We start from the raw sequence: 20,762 nt of genomic DNA, 5'->3' as shown, positions 1-20,762 counted from the left end.
TGTGTGGAGGCTGAAGGGACGGGGTACAGCCAGTGCTGTGAACAGGACTAGTCAGCCTGGCGAACAACAGCTATTTGCCTCTTACCACCACCATGCACTTGGAGAAATAAAGTTTAACAGCACAGGAAAAGAGCAGGAAAAAGAAAATCCATTCTGAGTGTAGAGTCCAGGACCGGCTGAAACAGTAACCCTATCCACGGAGAGCCTGGTAATAAAAGAACAGTCTCGAAACTGCTTTTCCTCCTGTTCATGTTCGCAGTAACAGCTGGATACATGCTAATTGCAAGACGTGCAAGAAAGAGCTCTAAGTCTAAAAGCAGGCACGCCGTAATCAGTCTCTCGCCAGCACGGTTTCAGACCCAAGTGTGATGTGCCACCGAGCAGGTCTATTTCCAACGTGCACTCACGGTTCCGCTTTGAGTGGGAGGCTCTGTGCTGTCACAGAAGAGCAGCACGCCGTTCCCTTCTTCCAGGTGCCTCGCCCAACGAGCAACGGCTCAGCCAGGGGTGTTCAGCCTCGGCACCACTGACACTTGGGCTGGATCACCCGCTCTGGTGGGGGGTCCCATGCCTGTGGGATGTTTAGCAGCGTCCCGGGTCTCTACTCACCAGATGCCCGTAGGTAGCATCCCACCCCCGCTGGCTGTGACAACCAAAAGTGTCTCCAGGCATTGCTGGATGTTCCCGGGGGAGGCACCATCACCCCCAGTTGAGAACCACTGGGCTAACTAAAGAGGGGCGACTCTCTCTTCCCCTCCCGACCCCACTCCCGAGAATCTCTACCCCTGGCCAGGAACATTTCTGAGCCATCTCCTCATCCACCAGCAAAAGACTTACCTCTTGTTCTGAGTGGTCTTCAGTAATACTTTTGACTTGCAAGACTTTCAGTCATTCAGAACAATGCTCTTACTGCCTTTGAAAAGAAGATCCTTTCCAGCTAAATTCTGGGAGGGGGTGGGGAGGAAGCAGGCAAATTTTCCTTTTAGACACATTTGTCTGTTTTAGTCCACAGAAGGCTCAGACACAGAATTCTCCACACCCAGGGTCAATGTGAACGGGAAGGGGCCTTGGGTACTTGCAAACTCACCTCCCCGACCCTTCTCTGTGCCACATTTTTACAAATGAAGAAACCAAGGTTTCGATGGGGGAAGTGACTTGCTCCAGGTCATACATATTTCCTAGTCTTCCTTTTATGGGGGCATAGGCCAAAATAATTCTTCTCTGCCCGATATGCCCAAAGAGCTTAGATCTCAAAGCACAGAGAACTTGTCGTGCTTTACAAGCAACGGTTTTGGCCAAACCCCACCAGTTAAGGAATGCAAATTTAAAAAATGATAGAATGCTGCAACCAATTAGTGCAAACAAACATTTATTGTGAAATATTCATCCTACCCTTTATTAGGTATTACATCATCAAAGCACTTTGTGGCAATGAAAATAGCTTTTTTACCCCTCTGATTCACCCAATATTCCATTAAAGCTGCAAAAAATGTGCAATCTGCTTGAAAAATAGGTTGCTCTTATTTACTCATTTGTGAAAAGTCAAAAATTAAAAAAGAAAACGATACTAGCTTACAGGGCCTCTAGAGCCAATTCGCCTTCCCGCTTCCCAACTACTCCCCCAAATAATTAACAAAGATAATTTGTTTTAAACGCCTTTTTATAAAACCAATGTACCTTTCCCCATATTATAATCATAAAAATTTTAAAAAGCCATTATTTACTTTCTTGGAAAAAAGGTGGCCAGCCGTTGTTTTTTGATCGGGAGCATGTGTATTTCCTGGGAGTTCACTTTCTTTAACTTTATGCTCCGGTTTTTGACGGGTTTCCTAAGGGGCTCCGTGCTTCCCATGGGCTCTTCCCCTTGGCTGTTGATGTCGTAGCCCTGAAGCACGGAGTCTTCTCTTTTGAAGGAGAAGTTTTTGGTGGACACGCCTGAGAGGCCTTTGACCTTGCCGCAGAAGATGGCAGGCATGGCGTCTTCCACCGAGACGATCACCTTGGCCGCCTGGGACTCGCTCACGATCTCAATGTGATCTTCGGCCTTGACCTCGCCGCTGGGTTGGTTGGGCTGGCTGGGCAGCTGGGTGGGGTTGCTGCCGCCCACGTGGCTATCCAGCAGAGCCGAGGCCCCGTGGACGGTGGCAGGGGCAAAGGGCACTTCCATGCCACCGGGAAGTTTCTCCATCGCGGCGTGACCTGGGCTGTCCACGGACCCGCTGCTGTCGTACAGTGTCTCAAGGCGAGGCTCAGATTTTCGGTGGGCTGCCAGCGACAGGTCTAAGGCCGCATCTTCCTGGCAGATAGGGGGACTGACTTCGCCAGTCTTAAGCCAGGGCACGGACTTCATGGAGAGATCCAGGGCCTCGTTCTCACTCCCCATCTTGATGACCGTGTGGCGGCTAAGCTGGAAGTACTCCCTCGGCTGCAGGATATCGAAGGGCTTCAGTTCCTCCTTCTCCAGAGGGGTCTGGGTGCCTTTAAAGGGGTGCAGGCCGAAGGAAGATGGTGGCTTGGGGAAACTGGAGCTGAGCTTTGATTCAGGACTCTGAGGCACTGGGATGGGGATGGGGATGGGGACCGGCACGGGCAAGGGGACGATCACGGGGTAGGGCACCAAGAGGGTGGCTGGAGGGACCAGGGGGGACAGGGGGGAGTTAAAGGGCTGGGGGGGCACAGGGGCATATCCGGGAGGAGGCTGGCAGGGTGGGGGGCCGAGAGCACCCTGTGAGGGGAACAGATTCTGGAGCACGGCTTCGAACGGCAACGTGGGCTCCTGCGGCTGGCTGGGGATCCGTAGGTCCAGGAGCTGGGGTTGGGCCTCAGGGTCCTCGGCTCCCTGGAACAGGTTGTTGTGGATGGCACTGGAGGAGCACGGGGCCTCCTGCGGCAGGACCAGAGGGGAGTTGAGGTGCTGGAAGACGTGCTGCTCCAGCACCACGGGCAGCTGCACAGGGCCCTGTGTGGTCATGACATACGTGGCATTGCCATTAGGGTTGAGCTCGGGCGCAGAGCTTCCCTCCACCTGCATGTGAATGGGCATCACCACCGGGCTCTCCCCGAGGCACAGGGGCTGCAGCACGGTGGCCGCCACCTTCAGGGCCATACCGCTCTGAGACTCGGCAGGGGGGTTCAGGATGGATGGGGCCGGCACGGTCACCAGGGCCTTCTTTACCAGGTCAGTGGAGTTGATGTTCCAGGCCTCGGTGGTGATGAGCTGGGCCATGCCATTCTCCAGTCTGTTATTGGCCAAGGCAGGAGAGGAGTCGGTCATGTCCATGGAGAGGTTCTGGGACCGCAGATCGTCCATCACTCGGCTCTGATGCCACTGGGCCTGCAACACAGAACGTGCGACGTGAACCTTCCGTCGGAGACTATTTGTAATTGCCTTAAGTGGTCTCTCCACATCTTTTAAAAGTCTCCATATCTCAGTGAACCAGGGAGCACACCCATCTCTCTATGCATACATACATGTTATAGATATCTCCTAATATATACAAACACACCCGAATGATCAGCTGTGCACAGAGAGGCCCAATTTAACAGACGATGAAGCTATAAACACAGATGATGTAATGACTAAACAGCCAAGAGAGGTTAAACAGAGTATTTTTAAGCCTAATACTCAGCTTATATGTTTAGCTTTCACCAAACACAAAGTTCCATTCCACATTGCCGGACTGGACGGTTAGGATATGTGGAGATTTGACTCGTTCAAATTCAAATGGGCAGCAAAGACTTACTTTACTTGGAGAACAAAATAAAATCCCGTCCAATTAGAACATTCTTTTTTTTTTTAAATTAACATGTAATGTACTATTGGTTTCAAAGGTAAAGGTCTGTGATTCATCAGTCTTATGTAATACCCAGTCCTCCTTACATCACAAGCCCTCCTTAATGTAGAACGTTCTAAGAAAATGGAAGAGGGTCATTCCAATTATGGAAAAGCATTTTAAAAACTCTTTGTAGCAATAATTCTTCCCAAATCGGCTTGATGAAAAGAGCAGCGGTGCAATTTCCACAAGCATCATCACAGTTGTCTCACGGACTCCCTCTGACAAATGCCACCCCTTTTCCTCCCCATCACAGGAAAATCCACTCCACAGAGTTGGGCAGACATGGCATAATTGCATGAACGCTCACTGGGCCCAGGGTGGCTTTCCCTAATCAGCTCCTCTGTGTGACCCGTGACCTCTCCTAACTTCTAGCTGTCAAGAAGGGATGTTGCTGATTCTAGGGCTGGGGAAATGGAAGACCTGTTGGAAACAAACATCCTCCAAGGTGAGGTACTCTTTTCTGATATCCTCGGGACCTCTAGCCGCCTCCTGAGAGGCCAAAGGAACCCAGTGCGGGTGCTTCCTGGAGGAAGCAGGGCTGCCACTGCGAGATAGCTCTCCATGGAAACGCGTCCATATTTAGCCTCGTTGCCATGGAGAAGGCAGGCACCATGTCTAACTCAGGGATCTGTGCAGCCCTGGAGTCTGGTTGGGCTCAATAATAATTCAATAATCCTCAGGCTCACCAGGCAGGCGTTGGGCAACTCAGATTCTTGACCTCACCTGTTGGAGCTGTCTAGACTTTAGTCCCGGGGTCACCTCACGTCCTCCTTTCCTCACCCCCAAATTACCAGCACATCCTCCACAACAAGGAGGAGAGGCAGCCCAGCAGGCCATGGGAGTGGAAACAAACACACAAGGCCTCACTACGGGAAGGCAGCTTTAACAAATGAACAAAGGTGTGATATTTCCAGACAATCAAAATGTGTCAAATGCATAGAACACGGAGTTTCTCTGAAGCAGGAAGGGGGGGGGCAAGGGGAAGGATGCTATGCAAACAACTCCGTAGGCGATGCCCTTGGCAGGGTCGCACTGTGGTGCCTCTGAGGGGGGGCTCCAGAGCCTGACTCCCTAGAGCCAGGGTGTCCTCCGGAAACCAGGAGGTGACCCAGCGTGTTGGCCAATAATTCCTTTAGGGCAGAGTAGGGAGGCAGCCCGCCCCAGGGAAGCTGAGAGGGCTTACCCCAACTGAAGGGCCTGGTTTTTCCTGAGAGGAATGCTCCCTGATTTAGCCCCAAAAATATCATACCTCCAACACAGCATTAGTTCTCTCATTCCAGAATGCACACATGCATGCCTTCATTCACTCATTCAATTAATCGATCTGCTGAATGCCTGCTGCACACCAGCACTTCACTGGGGGTTTGGAGCGGCTGTCATGAGCCAGTCAGACAAGGTTCTTGCTTTAGTGGAGATTACAGGCCAGTGGGGCACATGTCTTTGAGTGGAGGAGAGATTTGCTAGCATGAGAAGGCATCAAAGTTATGCCAGGGGAGGCAACAACATCAGAAGGATGAAGCTTTGTTGGCCACTCAACTCACAGTCCTGTAAAGGCCCCGAGAACCTGAGGTGTCCTCCAGAAGGGTCTGCCCTGTCCCTCACAGGAACCAGAACTCCCAGGGAGAGGTGAGAAAGGGCTACAGGGAAGCTGGGATGGGACTGATGAGGACACAGACAGCAATGGTAAGAGAAGACACCCATGGCCACCCATCTGAGGTGGCTTCTGATGGCCTTCGAGGAAACTCACCAGGAGAAGTCAAGACATGTTCTGTGCCATATTTGGGCTTCCTGTGAGTTTAGGATTACCCAGCAGTAAGACTGCTTTCTTGTAATGGGCTGCACCTATCTGCCCTTGCCAACGAGACAGCCTCCCTCCATCTCTGCCCTTCATGCACCCCTGTCCCCTCTCAGACAGAGAAGGCTGATTTCTCAATGCTTCTTCCCCCAGCTCCTGGCACACACCTTCAGCTCAGCTGCCAGCTCTCACCTCTTCCTGTGAAAGCTCACTCTTCCCCCTGGCTGGCCCTGGTTCTAGGCCTTCTACTCCCCCAGAACTACGTTATTCAGAGTGTGAGGAGGGGACCTTGCCAGGACAGAGGGCCACTGCTCCTTCCACAGATGGCCAGAGCCAATACTCACTGGGCATTTGCTATGTGCCAGGCCTCTGCCAAGAATGCTGAGAACTTTCCATGCATTACTTCACTTAATCCTCGGAACAACCCTATGAGAAGGGTACTATGATTATGCCCATTTTACTGATGAGAAAACTGATTTCCTAGGAATGTTAGATGACTAGGATAAGGGACACTGACGAGTTCAGGGTTAATCCCAGGCTTCTCCTCCAAGTGGGAGCTGTGAGGGCCACACTCTTTCATGTGTTTGGTTTCCTGGCAAGAACAGTCCTCTTCAACCTTTGCTTTAACACTGAGTGCACGCACCCGCAGAGCTGTATAACAGAGAGCACACGAATATAAGATTTCCTCATAGTGGTGGCCAGGTCCTTTCCAGAAAGTCATTGAACTACTTGTTTATTCTCTTTTGTCCACCAGGGCCCTCCTCTGTCCCTCTCACCAGGGAAGGAGCTGAAGGGTCACCGGAGTTTCTATCTGTGGGGAATACAGCCCAAAGCCCTGTTACTGGAGGGCAAGAAGGTCAGCATCCTCTACGCCTCGGCCTTCCCCAGACAGATGTCATGTGGGCAGGAGGGCATCTCAGCCCCTATGAGTTACAGGGAGGCCCTTAGATCTCCTTCTGCGGACTCAAGTCTCTGGGAGCAGGGCCGGGACAAAGGGGAAAGGAAGCACGGGCCCAATCTCCCTTCCACGTCCTCCCACAAGACAGCTTTGGTCCCGCCTGACTACTCAGCCAAAGTAGCCCCCGTGAGCAGCCCCAGTCCCTTCCCTCAAGCACCGCTGGCCCGCTGAGAGGAGGCTTGTATTGGGCTACACCGGCAAGGGAGCCGGTAGCCCTGCCTCCATCATGCACCCTCCTGCCTCCCAGGAAGTTTCTTCTCTTTCTCTCTGTCTCCTTCCCCTATTGTTCATCCCACCACTGGGTGTCCGACTCTGAGTCAGCTGCTGGGAGCCCCGGGTACCCCCAGTGCGGGCACAGAGGGTGGCACTGCTGCATGAGCCAGTGCGGGAGGCCCTAGAGATACTCTGCGAAGAACAGCCAGCTCATGAGATGAGGGGTCAGAGGGCAAGCTGACAGGAGAGAAGGCGTCCTCACTGCTGAAGAGCATGGGGAGGCAGGCGTGCTAGGGACCATTTCAAATCAAGAGGAATCACGGGAGTCACCAACTAATGCTCAGGTGGAGGGGCACGACTTCCTCAGAGATGACAGGGAACATTTAGTTAAGGTTTTTCAAAACATCTTTTGCAAATGGGTTTAAATGAAGTCTCTGTCTTGCCTATGCCCATCACGATCGGGGATGGGGGGGGGTCCGTCAATGCAGTGTGGCCAGATGGGAAATGGGTAGTTTGGATCTGTGGGTCACTCTCAATCTCTTGGCCCTTGATCAGCTGCTGAGGCTGGAGGGCTGAGGTCCACCCGAGTACAGGCCACATGCCCCCCAGATGGAGACACTGGGGAAAAGTCTCAGGGCCCAGGGCAAACAAGGACGTGAGGAGAGGCTATCTGGGGCAGTAGTTAGGCTCAGAGAGACCTGTGGGGTCACAAAATTGTTATCTGAACCCCTTATCTAGTTATCACCAAGATCTAAGGGTACCAGAGAGGCAAGTTCTCCCTAGGATCTGTGTCTCAGCCTGGAACCCTCTTGGCCTCTACTCTCACCCAGCCAACTCTGACGCATCCATCAGATTTTGGGGTCTTATCCTCTGAGATCTCACCCCCACCTCACTGAGGTCCTACAGCACCCCAACTTGCCCTTGCCTGGTCCTGAGCCCCCCTCATACTGGGAATACCTAGTCATTCATTTCTTCAGGAGCAAGGGACTGCCTCAACTTTCTATCTGGTGAATAGTAGGTGCTCAGGAAACACTTTCTGAGTGAAGGGGCACATGAATGAGCATTTAGGCCTTTCTGAATCTGGTTTTTCCCGCCCGGCCTCTAGTTGCAGGCTCACCATTTATCCAATCATGGCATGTCAAGGCTAGCGGGGGCGCTCGAGCTCACATCTCCATCCTCTTCCTGACTCTCTTCACAGATGAGGAAACTGTGACTCAGAAAGTCTGACCGAAACTTGCCCAAGACCAGTTATTACAAAAGTCAGCATGCTCTCACTGTGATAAAAGCAGAGGGTCAGGCCCAGCGGCACCATGGAGGGTAACGCGACAGCCAGCCAGCCGCCTTCACCAGCCAGCGGCATGAGAATGAGTCCACCCTGGGTTCCCGTGTTTCTCCGGCACACCCAGGAAAAGAAAAGTGAAGTGAAGCCGTCTGTGTGCTGTTTTCCTTCTAAGGAGCTACATTCAGGAGGAAGTTGACCAGGGGCCTAACTCCGGGGCAGTCGGTTAGGGTCCCGCTCCACATCTGCGCCCCACCAGGTGCGGCCGCAAGCCATGCCTGCCTCTCAAGCCTCCTGCTTCCAGACTGCTGCACAAAGCACTCGTGGCACCCTACAGGCTTCCTCACGGATTGACATTTATATAATGAGGATTTGTTTATGGCTTAATTTAAAAAGAAAAAACACTTGAACACTCGGATAATTTAGACTAGTCTCCAAGTCCTAGAGTCCATCTAATTTCCTCATTATGGGCACTTATCACTAAGTCAGTCTCTCTCTTTCTCCCTCTCTCTCTCTCTCACACACACACACACACACACACACACACACTCCCACTCCCACTCCCAGACAGCCCAATCCCCTCACCCTTAATGCCCTCTGCCATGTCCCAAATGATGCCGTGGGGCCCCCTGAAGAGCCCGCACCAACTCAAACTGAAGGAACTTCAAAACATGACTGTGAACTCCACGTTGACCCAAGACAGAGTCCTCAAGACCAATTCGGGTACAGTCTGGTTTCTGAGCAGGGAATTTGGATCTCAGTGGTCCAGATAATCTTCTAGAGAGGGGCTGAATTTTATTTTGTGAATTTACAACATTTTCGCCACAGACAACTACCAAGGTGATCACCAGGCTCTGGTCTGCAGAGCCCAGTGCCCCTGAGCAAACTCTTCATAGCTGGGAACCTGGGTGTGAGGAGCAGAGGTTATTCAACATAGTGAAGCAACTCAAGCCAGGGAGCACTGTCTGTCTGAGGTCACCGGAAGGCAAGCCCAACCTCAGGGGAAGTGATCTTAGTGACCTGGGCTGGCTGGGCAGCCTCCACCCCCAGGCCCTGGCCCTGCTCCTGAGTATGCCCTCTGTAGTCCCAACAGCAGGCAGATGGGACCTGTTCTCCTCTTCCACTGAAATTAGCCTCATCTAGATTTTTCTATCAAGATAAATTTCTTCCTCTAAAACATTCATTTAAATAGTACATCTTGATAATTCTCTTAAGATATGTATTTTCCAACTGTAAAATATTGACAGCTTTGATTTTTATGGAGCCTGTAGGCAGCTATCAATAATTTCAGGTCAAACTTGGACCGTCTATGCACTCGTTGCTCAAAGTGGGGTCCCTGAAGCAGCTGCAGCAGCATCTCCTGGGAGCCTGCTGAGAAATGCAGGCTCTTAGGCCTCACCTCAGACCTCCTGAATCAGAATCTGCACCTTGACAGGCTCCTCCCAGGAGGTTTGAGGGCACGCATGTTAAAGTCTGGCAAGTTCTCGCTTAGCGCTGGTTCTCAAATATGGCTGCACGTTAGAATCGCTTGGGAGCTTTTAAAAACTACTGATGTCTGCCCCCCCTCCCAAGACTCTGATTTAATTAGTCTGGGGCACAACTGGGACATTGGGGTTTTAAAAAATTCCCTAGGTGATTCTAACATACAGTCAGGTTGGGAACTCTTAATCCAGAGGCCAGAACACGAGGCAGCTGTCGACCAACCTTCCTAGTGACGGATCTGGCTTCGTGCTTCACAGAAAAAACTAAAGCCATCAACCCAAACTCCCTCAACTTCTCCCCAGCTCTCACAGTGTCTCCCCAAGTTCCCCTACCCCTGGGAAAAGGTGATATGTCTCTCCCTCTTGCAAGGCTGACTTGGCAGAGACCTCTGCTAAGAATCCTGCCCCGCCAAGCACTCTCTCTTCTGAGTCTATTTTCTGCTTTCAATCCAGTACTTCAAGTACACCCTCAGTGACTGACTTAATTCTGTAGAAAAATCACTTACCACTTACTAGGAATTACATGAGAAATGCATAATTTTCACCCTTTAATACAACATGGATATGGTTTCACCATTCAGGATCTGATATGCACTAAATATCTAAGAAGTAATTCCAGCTGGGTAAAAAATGGTTTTGCTCTCCCCATAGGGTGTAATAATTGTTAGTTACTTGCCCCAGTGATTCAATTTTCTGAGCTTTAAACACCAGCACAGAGCCGATCTACTGGTGCTGTGAACATAATTACCACGTGAACGTGTTCCCAAATTAGTGAAAATACAGAGAATACACAAAATAGTTGCCCGCCTCAGAGCTGACTGCCTTTTATATCCAGAGACCCACACAGCCCTCCAAAAGAAATATGACCACCCAGGTGAGCTTTGGAAATGAATTCCCCGACAGGTCACTTCATTTATGAAAACTGGTGGCCTTATGGTTTCGGACTGAGTCTCCCCTTCCGTTAGATGGGCAGTGGCTGTGGGCAGTTCTGCAGAGCACAGACTGCCAATCTCAGCTCTGATGTGATGCTGGTGAAACATGGCGGAGGTGGGTGAGTCAGGAGGAGCAAGCAGGGCCCTGAGCATCATTGACACCAGGGCATTCCAAGGTCTTTCTGGGAGCAAGGTAAGGTCCCCATAAAACTCATTTATGTTCATTTTGCCATCTCACCCTTTTTATTCCCATTTTTCTATTTTATAGCATGCGTAATAGATCAATACAGGAAGACATATCATCCTGTCTGTGTGTGTGTGTGTGTGTGTGTGTGTGTGTGTGCTGGGGAAGTGTGCCATTTTTTTCTGATAGGAGTGCAAGAATGAAAATGCTGCAACTCAGTAGGAGAGATGATGACGTTCTCAAGGCCCAGCAAAACTTCCAGGTCCCCCTTGCCTGAACAAGGCTTGGGGTCACTGGCCCAGTTCACCTCTCCATTTTGCCGAGCAGGAAGCTGAGGCTCAGAGGTTGTAGAGTGCACCTCCTCCCAAATCTGTGCTGCTCCAGAAGCACAGCCCTTCACCCACGGCTTTGGTTGCAAAGGCCATTTGAGTCGAAGGGGTCCCTTGCTACCTCTCTGACGTAACCAGCATTGAACCCAAGTCCGTGGGATAGTCTGATTCAACCATCAAAATATCTATATATAGTCTGATATAGTTTGATGGGTAAGGAGCTAGATTAAAAAAGATGAAATAAACTCTTGACTCCATGATACCTAATAGACAAGTGATTGAAACAGAAGAGATGAGTTCAAGACATAGACACACAGGGGTGCCTGGGTGGCTCAGTCAGTTAAGTGTCTGCCTTTGGCTCAGGTCATAATCGTGGGGTCCTGGGATCGAGCCCTGCATCGGGATCCCTACTCAGTGGGGAGTCTGCTTCTCCCTCTCCCTCTGCAGCTCCCCCTGCTTGTGCTTTCTCTCTCTCTGTCAAATAAATAAATAAAATCTTTAAAAAAAGACACACACACACACACACACACACACACACACACACACGAGGTTTTCATGACTGTGGGAAAGTCACTTTATGTCCCTGGAACTCAGTTTCCTCTTTTATGATATGGAGTACTGCCCTGCTCTCATAATGGGAAGGAAGTTAACTCAGGCCTCCCTCGAGTGAGTGGTGCCTGATGGGAAGGAGTCAAACTTGGCCTTTTTAGGAACTGCTGCAGGGCCATGAAAGATGGGGAAGTGTGAAGGAGAATTGGGAAGAAGGGAAGTGCACAAAGTGGTGGGGGTAGGTCTTTCTGGGGCCACTCCCAGGACCACTGAGAAGACTCACTCCCATCCTCCCAAGTGCAAAGGCCCCAGGGGGGATGAGGGGCACAGCCTGGGGGAGGGACCATGAATGGTGAAGAGAGAAGTTCTAGTTCATCTTTTTTTTTTTTTTTTTAAGATTTACGTATTTGAGAGAGAGAGAGAGTGCACATGCGAGCACGGGGAGGGGCAGAGGGAGAAGGAGAGAAGCAGTCTCGCTGTTGAGGGGCTTGATCTCACGACTCCAAGACCATGACCTGAGCCAAAATCAAGAATCAGGCGCTTAATTGACTGAGGCACCCAGGCACCCCTCCAGTTCGTCTTTAAACCAGGCCAGGCAAGAAGCGAAGGCTAAAAGGAAGGGAGAAGGTACGAAGCTTTTTTCAGCTTCAGTCAGAGTATGCTTTGTTTCTCTGGGGATTCAACTGCCCAGAGTCAGGCAGTGTCTGTGGGTTGAAGACATCGCAGCACTGGCAAAGAACCTACCCCATGCCAAACATGCCTACTCTGTGGTCTCTGCAGGGTCTCAGGTTATGGCTGGGCCTCGCCAGGTAAACAGTCAGTTGAAATGCAAAATATTAAAGCTAGACAAATCTGAAGATTATAGGGAAAACTTCGCAACTAGAGCCAAGAGCACACAGGCCTGGTTTTCTGTCAATGACTTTTGCTGGGTCCCACTAGAGCACAGGAGGGATCTGGGAGACTGGCTGGGGGCGGGCACCATGGGGTTGCCCGGCCTCCTTTCTTGCCCAGGTGCAATGTCAGATGTCTTTGCATTTACGATCTCATTTCATACTCTCCATTACCTCTGGCCTGCCCACAAGGGCCGACGGCGGCCCTCGGGCCACGCAGGACTGGGTGAGGGGTAGAATAGGCACGAGGTGCTCCTCCATTCATGTATTTATTCTTTCAAGAACTATCTGAACACCTCCTGTGTGCCAGGCATGTGTTTCCTATCCCTCTACCCTGGTACTGTTTTCCCCACAGGCCTGTTGCCTTCTGCTGTGGCTCAGTTCCCAGAGGATTAACCACTTGGTGTTCTCGCAGGGTTAACTGCTTCTACTGGGGCTCCTTCAAGGCCCTCGTTTCCTGCAGAGGTAAAGCAGTAGGTCCCTATGGGAAGAACACCAGTCCCGAGACAGCGGTGGGAAGAGACGTTAGCGCAAGGACCTCTCTAAAGTAGAGAAGAAATGCTTATTTTCCAGAAACTACAAGGCAGGAAGCACTCTCCTCAAGTCTTGGTGAACCTCGGAATCATGGGGAGAAAAATCCGGAAGAACTGCTGTTGGGGGCAGGTGACGCTCACCTGGACAGTGGGCTGGGAGAGTCAGTAAGTGTGTGCCCCTGCATTTGGTCAAGGTTACCCAGCCTTTGGCTGGACACAGAGAACCCCAAACACCCTCAGGCGCTGGTGCCCGAGTGGCCACCTTGTGCAGGAGCGCAGGTCTCATTTAAGGTCTCGGGCCAGTGTCTGTCATCTTAAAAAGCTATGGTGTTTGGAGATTTTTTATTTTATTTTATTTTTTTGCAATAAAGAAACCTCTTCATTACAGAACAAAGAGGGGGAAAAACCTGCCTCTGGAAGAGAAAATACTTCTAATTAGATTGAGATACAAAGGTTAAATTTTTGTTCTGGGAAAAGGACTGTTTATAATCCCGTGTCATTAGCAGGACATTTTCCAGAGACTAGAGTGCCAGAAATAGACCCTTTGAGGGGTCACTGGAAAGAAGGGGTGTAGATTTGTGAAGTCAAAGGACTGGAGTTCAGATTTTCCCTTTTCCTAAAGCATGTGAGCCCCTCACCAACTACCAGCATAGAAACAGTACCAGCCTCACCCTGGGCACTGGGCCCCGCATGAGAGTGGTCGGAAGGACAAGCTTTGAACTCAGACAGGCCTAGGTTCAAATTTTAGCTCTGTGTAGCTTTGCTAGCTGTGTGGCCTTGGGCAAGTGAGTTCGAAGCCTCGATCTCCCTCTCTGCAAAATGGCGATTACAGACCTGCGGTGGTCGTAACAACAGAAGGAAACAGCCCATGTAAAGTACTTGGCACCATGCTGGGCACATGGAAAATCCTCCACAAAACATGGCTATCGTCACCGCCACCACCATCATCATCGTCAGGACCACTGTCCCCGTCGTCATCATCATTCTCATAGTCAAAGCTGTCATCATCACCATCATCATCGTCATCTTGCCACCGGTGTCACTGTCATCATCTTCAGATCCACTGCTCGTATTTCTTCTGAGCGTCTTAGATAGCATTACAAATGCTCCTGGTGGGTTTGCACATTAAGCTCCCAAGTTAGAACCTTGTTTGTTCAAAGATTTATTTTTAAATCAGCTGCAAGGGACTGGGAAGGCATTTGACATAGATAATGTTACACCTGACAGTGAGGTCTCCACAAAAATTCACTTAGCCCCCACCATAGCTAAAGTACCGAACAGGTGCAGCGAAAAGAGGAAGCAACGCTATGGCGCAACTGGAAGTGAAAGACAATGGAAAAACAACGAAATAGAAAAATCTAGTTCTCATTCAGGCTGATAGGCTGGGGGAGGAAGAGGCGGTGGCCAGAGCCTTCTGTATCTTGAATATGGACTCAGGAGAGTTTACTGCTGATTGGCTACAAGGCATAGTTTCACTTTAGGCCCTACAGGCTCCATCCTCCTTGGCACAAGGGCCCAAGCGGCTCTCCTCTCTAGCTTATCAACTGCATTGGGGTCATTTCCTCACTCGCCAGAGGAACAAAAACAAAGTAGGGATGGAACGGCAGAGGAAGAGGGTAAGGACAAGAGGGAGAGAGAAAGTAAAGGGGTTTTCTGAGATACTCGGGCAAGAGTTAAAGGAAAGAAGGGGGGAGACTATTTAAAAGTAGGTGTAAGTCCAAATGAGAGAACAGTTGCTCAGTTGGAGGAGAGAAGACCCTGAGAGACTGGGTAAAGCTGGGAGAAAAGCACCCATCTGGTCACCAAGGGACGCTGCGAGCCACAACAGCTCGATCACTGTGCAGCATGGTGGAGGGAGAGGTGGGACTGGAGCTTCTCAGTAGAATGAGGACTTGGAGAAGGTAAGAAATTGTTCACTGGCACTAAAGGTACAGAAGAAAGGTGATCCCAATTTGGGGAACTCTTCTCCCATGCTTTTAAAACTAACATTCACCTGTGACTTGGCTGGGCTGTCAGTTCTAGAAAAAAACGAACATTTATCTTCTTTTGATGCCTGATCTCCATTCTTGCCTACCCTCTCACCCCTCCTTGCTTGGTCAGAATAGGGTTTCCTCCATGAAAATTGGATTTTCCAGAAAGAAGCTGATAAAGTCATTTTCACTGAGGTCCAGGACTGCTAGGTTCAAGGATTATGTTTCCTTTATTGGTATAATAAATACAATTCAATCAGTGGACAAAGTTATGGACAAAGAAAACTCTAATCTAGGGGTTTCAGATACCAGTCATGGGGAAGGATCTTCCCATCTTGAGATCTCTCCATGGAGGCAAGAACCGACAACTACGACCAAGGTTGCTGGCTCCAGTAGAAGGCATCTGAGGTTCAGAAAAGGGGGTGGGATGTGCCCTCAACCTCTAAGCACTCAAGACTAAGAAAGGAAGTGAATGCGAGTCAAGTATTCATTCCTTTATAGACTCAACCAGCAAACACCGCTCCCTCGCAGAACCTCCTGAGTACATGCCTGCCGGACACAAAGACTTGAGCAGCGTCCGAAGTTGTCCTCACTTCATGGCACAGGGCCCTGCGGCTGAATGTCCTACCTCTTCAAAGTCTGCTTTCTGTCTTCCTAGGTTTCCACGCAGAAGTCAGGGGCTCTCAAAGGGCCCCGTCCCTACGTATAGCATGTTACCTCAGTGCTGCAGCCACGGTGGAAACTTCCTAACTGCCACCAGTGCTGATGGATACGGTGGGCGGAGAGCTGCTGCCTTTTGATGGACCCAACCGGCTAGTTGTCTGAGTTTGCGTTGCTCCATGAACAGACTGTTTTGCCTGGAAGTAGTTTATTTGGGAAAAGATCCCAGAAAATACCAGTAGAGGAACGAAGTAGTGAGGCATAGAAGAGAAGGAAGCTAATTTATCAGCTAAGTTACCACTGTGGGCAACTAGGACTCAATTCCACTGGGGGATGCTGGGAGGCAGTGGAAACCACAGGCCTCAGAGTCGGGGTGTTTATTCACCAACCCCCATCCGTAACAGGTCAAGGGCTGCTCCCTTGATGATGTGTTAATTCCCTGGCCTTTCGAACTAGCCCGGCAGGTGGCCTAGTGTGCTCCTGGGCTGGGGGGGGGTGTCCTTAAGAAAGTCACAGCTATTTGCAGTAAGCAGCCTTCAGGGTACAGAGGCCAATCTGAGGGGACAGGGGGTGGGGGACAAACCATGCCTGCTACACCAGCCATGCCCCGGAAAGTGCTTATGTGAAGACCCAAATGTCACCAATTCAGGCCACCATGGCCAGGTGTTTTCCCAATAGGTGACGCTCTCTATGACCCTGTGAAAAAGACCCTGTGTTATGTGACAATCTCCAAGCCACAGAAGAACCAGCTCCCGAGAAGTGCGCTTCGAGGTCTCATAAAGAGCCTAGCACAAGAGAAGGCCACAGACAGCTCTCGTTCCAGAAGCAAAATGGTCCAGAGATAGTCAGCTTGGTTAATGTGTTCCTTTGCTAGAATATAACTGGGGCCCTCGGGAAAGTTGGTTTAATCATATTTGTGCTGGCTGGAACGCTAGATGTTCCTGCAATGAGTCATAGAGGGAGTTTCTCTTCTGGTGATCTTATGTTCCAACTCAGGGACCAAAAAACAATAAATAAACAAACGCCACTTCACTTCATCAGCTGCATCCCGCCTAAAAATAAAAATAATAGCAGCCTTGACCTGAGAAGTGCACAGACAATGCAGGAAGAAGAGGGTGGGGAATGCTCATCTTTTAAACAGGGAGCCTTCCTTCGGGAATTCTGTTTGATCAGAAGCATCCCTCTGCCTGGAGGTGAGCTCTTTCAAGAGCAGAATAACCCACTGCAGAATCTTAGGGTTGGTGAGCCTCTTGAAGTCCTAGAAATTTACTCTATTTCTGTGAAAGCAAGTCTTGTCATTGCAGCTAATAGAGCATAAACAAAGCGAGGCTGGGATGGGGGGAGGCCAAAGCTGCTGTATAACATCTGTCTGGTTGACGACGAAGATTATAGGTGTTATTTCCTATTTTCTTTCAGGGAAGAGTTCTTTTGGAATTCATGTGTTTACACACACACACACACACACACACACACACACACACACACACCCCGCACAGCAGGTGAGCAGGNNNGTCCCTGTAACTCTCCAACCAGAATTCACGTGCAGTCTACTTTGTCCTCACCTATTGCACCTCCGAGTTCCAGTCATCAAACCTTAATCGCTGGAGGTGCCACACGGGTCAGAGCTCAACACAGGAGACAGTGGAATGGAGTGGGGAGTTCCAGAAGTGGGGGAGGAAAGGTGCAGGAGGAAATGGGTGTGTGGCCTGGCCAGGGCTGAGCCCAGGGCTGGTGAGGGCTTCAGGGAGAGACAGGGTGCTATGAACTAGAGAGGGTGTCTGGCTCTTCCACAGGGGGTGAAAAGCTGCCTTATGCCCCAAAGGACTGCCAACTGAACCCACACAGTTTTGATGTCCTCACAGATTCTGACCAACAAAATGCCATGATTCAGTAGAGAGACCATTACGTTGGGAGGAAAAGAGAGGTAGATTAGTTTGCAGGGCTTTGCTAGTTCCTTCTCTTCTCTGCCTCTGTCTGCCTCTCTGACTCTCTCTCCCTCTCCCAGTACGCGCAGGCTCACAACATGATACTAATAAACTATTCACTAAGCATTTACTTATGTGCCAGGCACCCTGCTAGGTATTTTACACTCACTTTCGCATCTCAGTGTCTCAGAAACCCCAGCAGATCAGTACCACCCTGGTGTGAATTGGTTTGTTGATTTTTTTTTTCCTTCAGGAACTGAGCCGTGAATCCCCAGGGAATGACTATTTTGATGGGAAGGAGGGCCAGAGCTTTGCACAACGTGAACAACATTTAGTACAGAGAAGACAGGTCTGGGGGAGGTCGGGAAAACAGAGGGTGAAGGTTCCTGGCATCATGTGTAGGGGTAGATGGGGCTGGGGAAGGGCAGGAAGGGAGAGAGAAGGGGAAAGTGTCTTCTCGTCCCTGGCCAGAGCCTAGAATTCCTTGGTCTGCTCCTGCACCTGGGACAGGCCCAGCCCTGAGCTCCTCCCTCCACCAACACTACTGCAGCCAGCCACTGCTGGCCCCCGAAGAACACAGGAGCTCCCATTTCTTTCCCATTTCTCTTCCTTCCTACACCTCTGGACAAGCATGCATCCCAGGCAGGGATTCATTCCCATCCTTCCCAGGAGTATACTTCATCCCTGGCTGACTGGCCAGCTGTTCACCATACCTATTTCCTGTTCTGCCTAGACTACATTTCCCAGCCTCCCTTGCAGTTAGGGGGGCCATGTGCCTGAGTTCTACCCGACAGAATGTGGGTGGAGGTGATGCGCGCCACTTCCAGGGCTGGCTCCTACAAACCTTCCATACGTGATGCTCCAGTCCCTTCCTTCTTACCTGAGCTTGATGCACAGGGGCCTCTTGCAAGCTACTTGTTGGAGATAGCGGAGCCACAAGATAGAAGTGCCTGCACGCCTAAATCACAGTTTGGAGGAGGGCCACCTGCCATCAGGAACATGCGTTTTGGGATTTTTGTAAGTGAGACATGAACTTATATTGTGTTTGAGCCATGACACACTTCCAACTTATTTGAAACAGCAGCTAGCATTACTTTAATTGACACCATCAATGCTTCCTGGGACCCACTCTGCACGGTGACTACTAAGGACAGACTGACTTGCAGCCTTAGAATACCTTGAACCCTACTAGCTGAGAACCAGAGCTGCAGAAGCAGCCCAAGTGCTCAGAGCCCAATTCTGAGCTGCTCTGTGCTAATTTTTCTGCACTAAAAGCACGGACACCTTTGGCTGTTCTTTCTGACTTGAATTAATTTATTAACATGGACAATTTTTTGCTTGGGTCCTGCATAAATATCCACGGAAAGAGTCCATTTCACAGGCACTCACAGAGCTGGCAGGGTTGAGAGAGAGCAGGAGGGGGAAGCTAGCTTCACAGAGCAAGAGGAGCAGGACTTTCAGCGGCCTTCGTCCCTGGAGCCCCACAGGCGGCCCTCGTCCGTGTGAGTGGGTGTGGGCGTGGGAGGGAGATGAAGTGGGGACCTGGCACGACACAGGCCGAGAGACCTGGGAAGCTGGGGTACTTGGCACCTGGCCAGAGGAAACCGCCAGCACCACAGCACCCCTTCTCTCTTTGTACCCTTGGATGTTTTGTTGGTTTGTGGAGGAGGAAGGCCTGGGATTTCTGCCATTTCCCCAGTCACACCAGATTCTTTATTGGACAGGTTCCTGTGGATTTGCCTTTAGGGGAGCTCATCATCTATGGCTCGAGGGTCTGGGCCAGCTTTCCCTTCGTGCCCTCCATAACTGATTTTCGAGGCAAAGACTGCCCATTCAATAGTATCCTCCCCTCTACCAACCACTGAGGTTTCACTGCTAGCAAGCTTTTGCTTTGTGTTCAACATTACTGATCTCTTTCTGGGTTCCTCTCCAAAATACTGATCTGTCTAAAGACTTTGGGACACTGCCACTTTGGAGTGGACTGATCACAACACTTTCTACACAGAAGAGGCACCAGCACCTACAGTGGGACATTTCCTGTCCATGATTCAGGTGGAAACCCTAACCCTGTCAACCAGCGTTGTCATCAAGCCCACACACCTGGGGGGAGGGGTGGCTGCAGTGGGGATGATGTTTGTCAACTCGAGTTCTAATCAGCAAGACGGTTCCCAGAGTGCTACCGGAGTTCCAGTTATCTCTTCATTTCCATCAGTACTTGAGGCTTGACTACACAGCACAGGGAATATTAGAACTCACAGGTGGTAAAATGGGTAGCTTGCTAATTAGCATGAGGACCGTAAGAAATGGGTAAAATAGTGGCATTTGAGATATACGGATTAGCGAAAACATTTTAGAGGTGCTCCCTGCCTTGTGTACGTAGGGCTGAAGAAGTCAGGAAAGCGCATAGCCAGCACCCCCAGGATGGTTCTGATGCTTCCCACCAAGCTGGCCCCATGCCTGCCAATTGGTTTTGGAGGATTTCCAGTTGCCTTGCCAAAATTCTGCCTTGGAAATACTGTTTTATCTGCATTGAGTGGAGCTTTCATACCATGTGTGGTCACAGCAGCAGAAAAGACAAGCAGCTGGGACTTCCTAGAACAGGCTTATGAACTGGTCTGTGCCTGCTGGCTACTTACATGTTAGTTTCTCACTGGCTGTGTGTGCCCACGCAGGCGCAGAGCACAATTTGCCCGGAGGCTGGTCCTAGGGCTGTCACAATGTGGTTCTGAGCTCTCTGTGTAGGAGCCCCTCCCTTCTCCACTCTGGCTCTCTTGCCTGCCTCCTTCTCTTGCCCTGCCTTGCCTCTCTGGGGGCTCTGGCCTTCAGCTTGCCCTGTGACAGCCTGTAGACAATGCCCTCAGGGTTCGAGGCAGTGCTTCAGGGACAGGGATGATGAGCAGAAACCTTCCGTCCATAAAAATGTAACACTTGGCTTCCCCTCTCACAGGACCTTTTCAGTGTCTGAGCTGGCATTGACTGACATGCTTGAAAATTCTTAAAATTGTCCTTTAAAATAAAAAACTAAGGGATCCTATCACATCCATTAGAACAACTAAAATAAAAAAGACCAACACCAAAAGTTGGAGCAACTGGAGTGCTCATACACTGCTGGCTGAATGGTATAGTCACTTTGGAGAACCGTCTGGGAGTCTCCAATGAAGTTAAACAACTGTCCACCCTCTGGCTCATCAATTCCACTCTTAGGTATCTTCCCCAAAGAAATGAAAA

The 20,762-nt window shown here is 50.4% G+C and overlaps 1 protein-coding gene across 4 annotated transcripts in view; it reads right to left on the bottom strand.

Annotated features, from left to right (window-relative positions):
- Nucleotides 1-1,352: 1,352 nt before the first annotated feature.
- RAI2 (retinoic acid induced 2) overlaps nucleotides 1,353-20,762 on the bottom strand; it is a 60,907-nt gene continuing 41,497 nt past the window's right edge. For 2 of the 4 annotated variants that reach the window (XM_040633847.1, XM_040633837.1), the window contains exon 2: nucleotides 1,353-3,334. In XM_040633847.1, the coding sequence (XP_040489781.1) occupies nucleotides 1,721-3,310 (1,590 nt within the window). In that variant the 5' untranslated portion in view covers nucleotides 3,311-3,334 and the 3' untranslated portion in view covers nucleotides 1,353-1,720. The remainder of the gene's footprint in view (nucleotides 3,335-20,762) is intronic. The other 2 variants (XM_040633851.1, XM_040633855.1) reach the window with 2 other exon arrangements.

This window comes from Ursus maritimus, assembly GCF_017311325.1.
Source record: "Ursus maritimus isolate PB19 chromosome X unlocalized genomic scaffold, ASM1731132v1 scaffold_X1, whole genome shotgun sequence".
Lineage (NCBI taxonomy): Eukaryota > Metazoa > Chordata > Mammalia > Carnivora > Ursidae > Ursus > Ursus maritimus.
The sequence above is the reverse complement of the archived record's forward strand: the minus strand, read 5'-3'. Positions and strand labels throughout refer to the sequence as shown.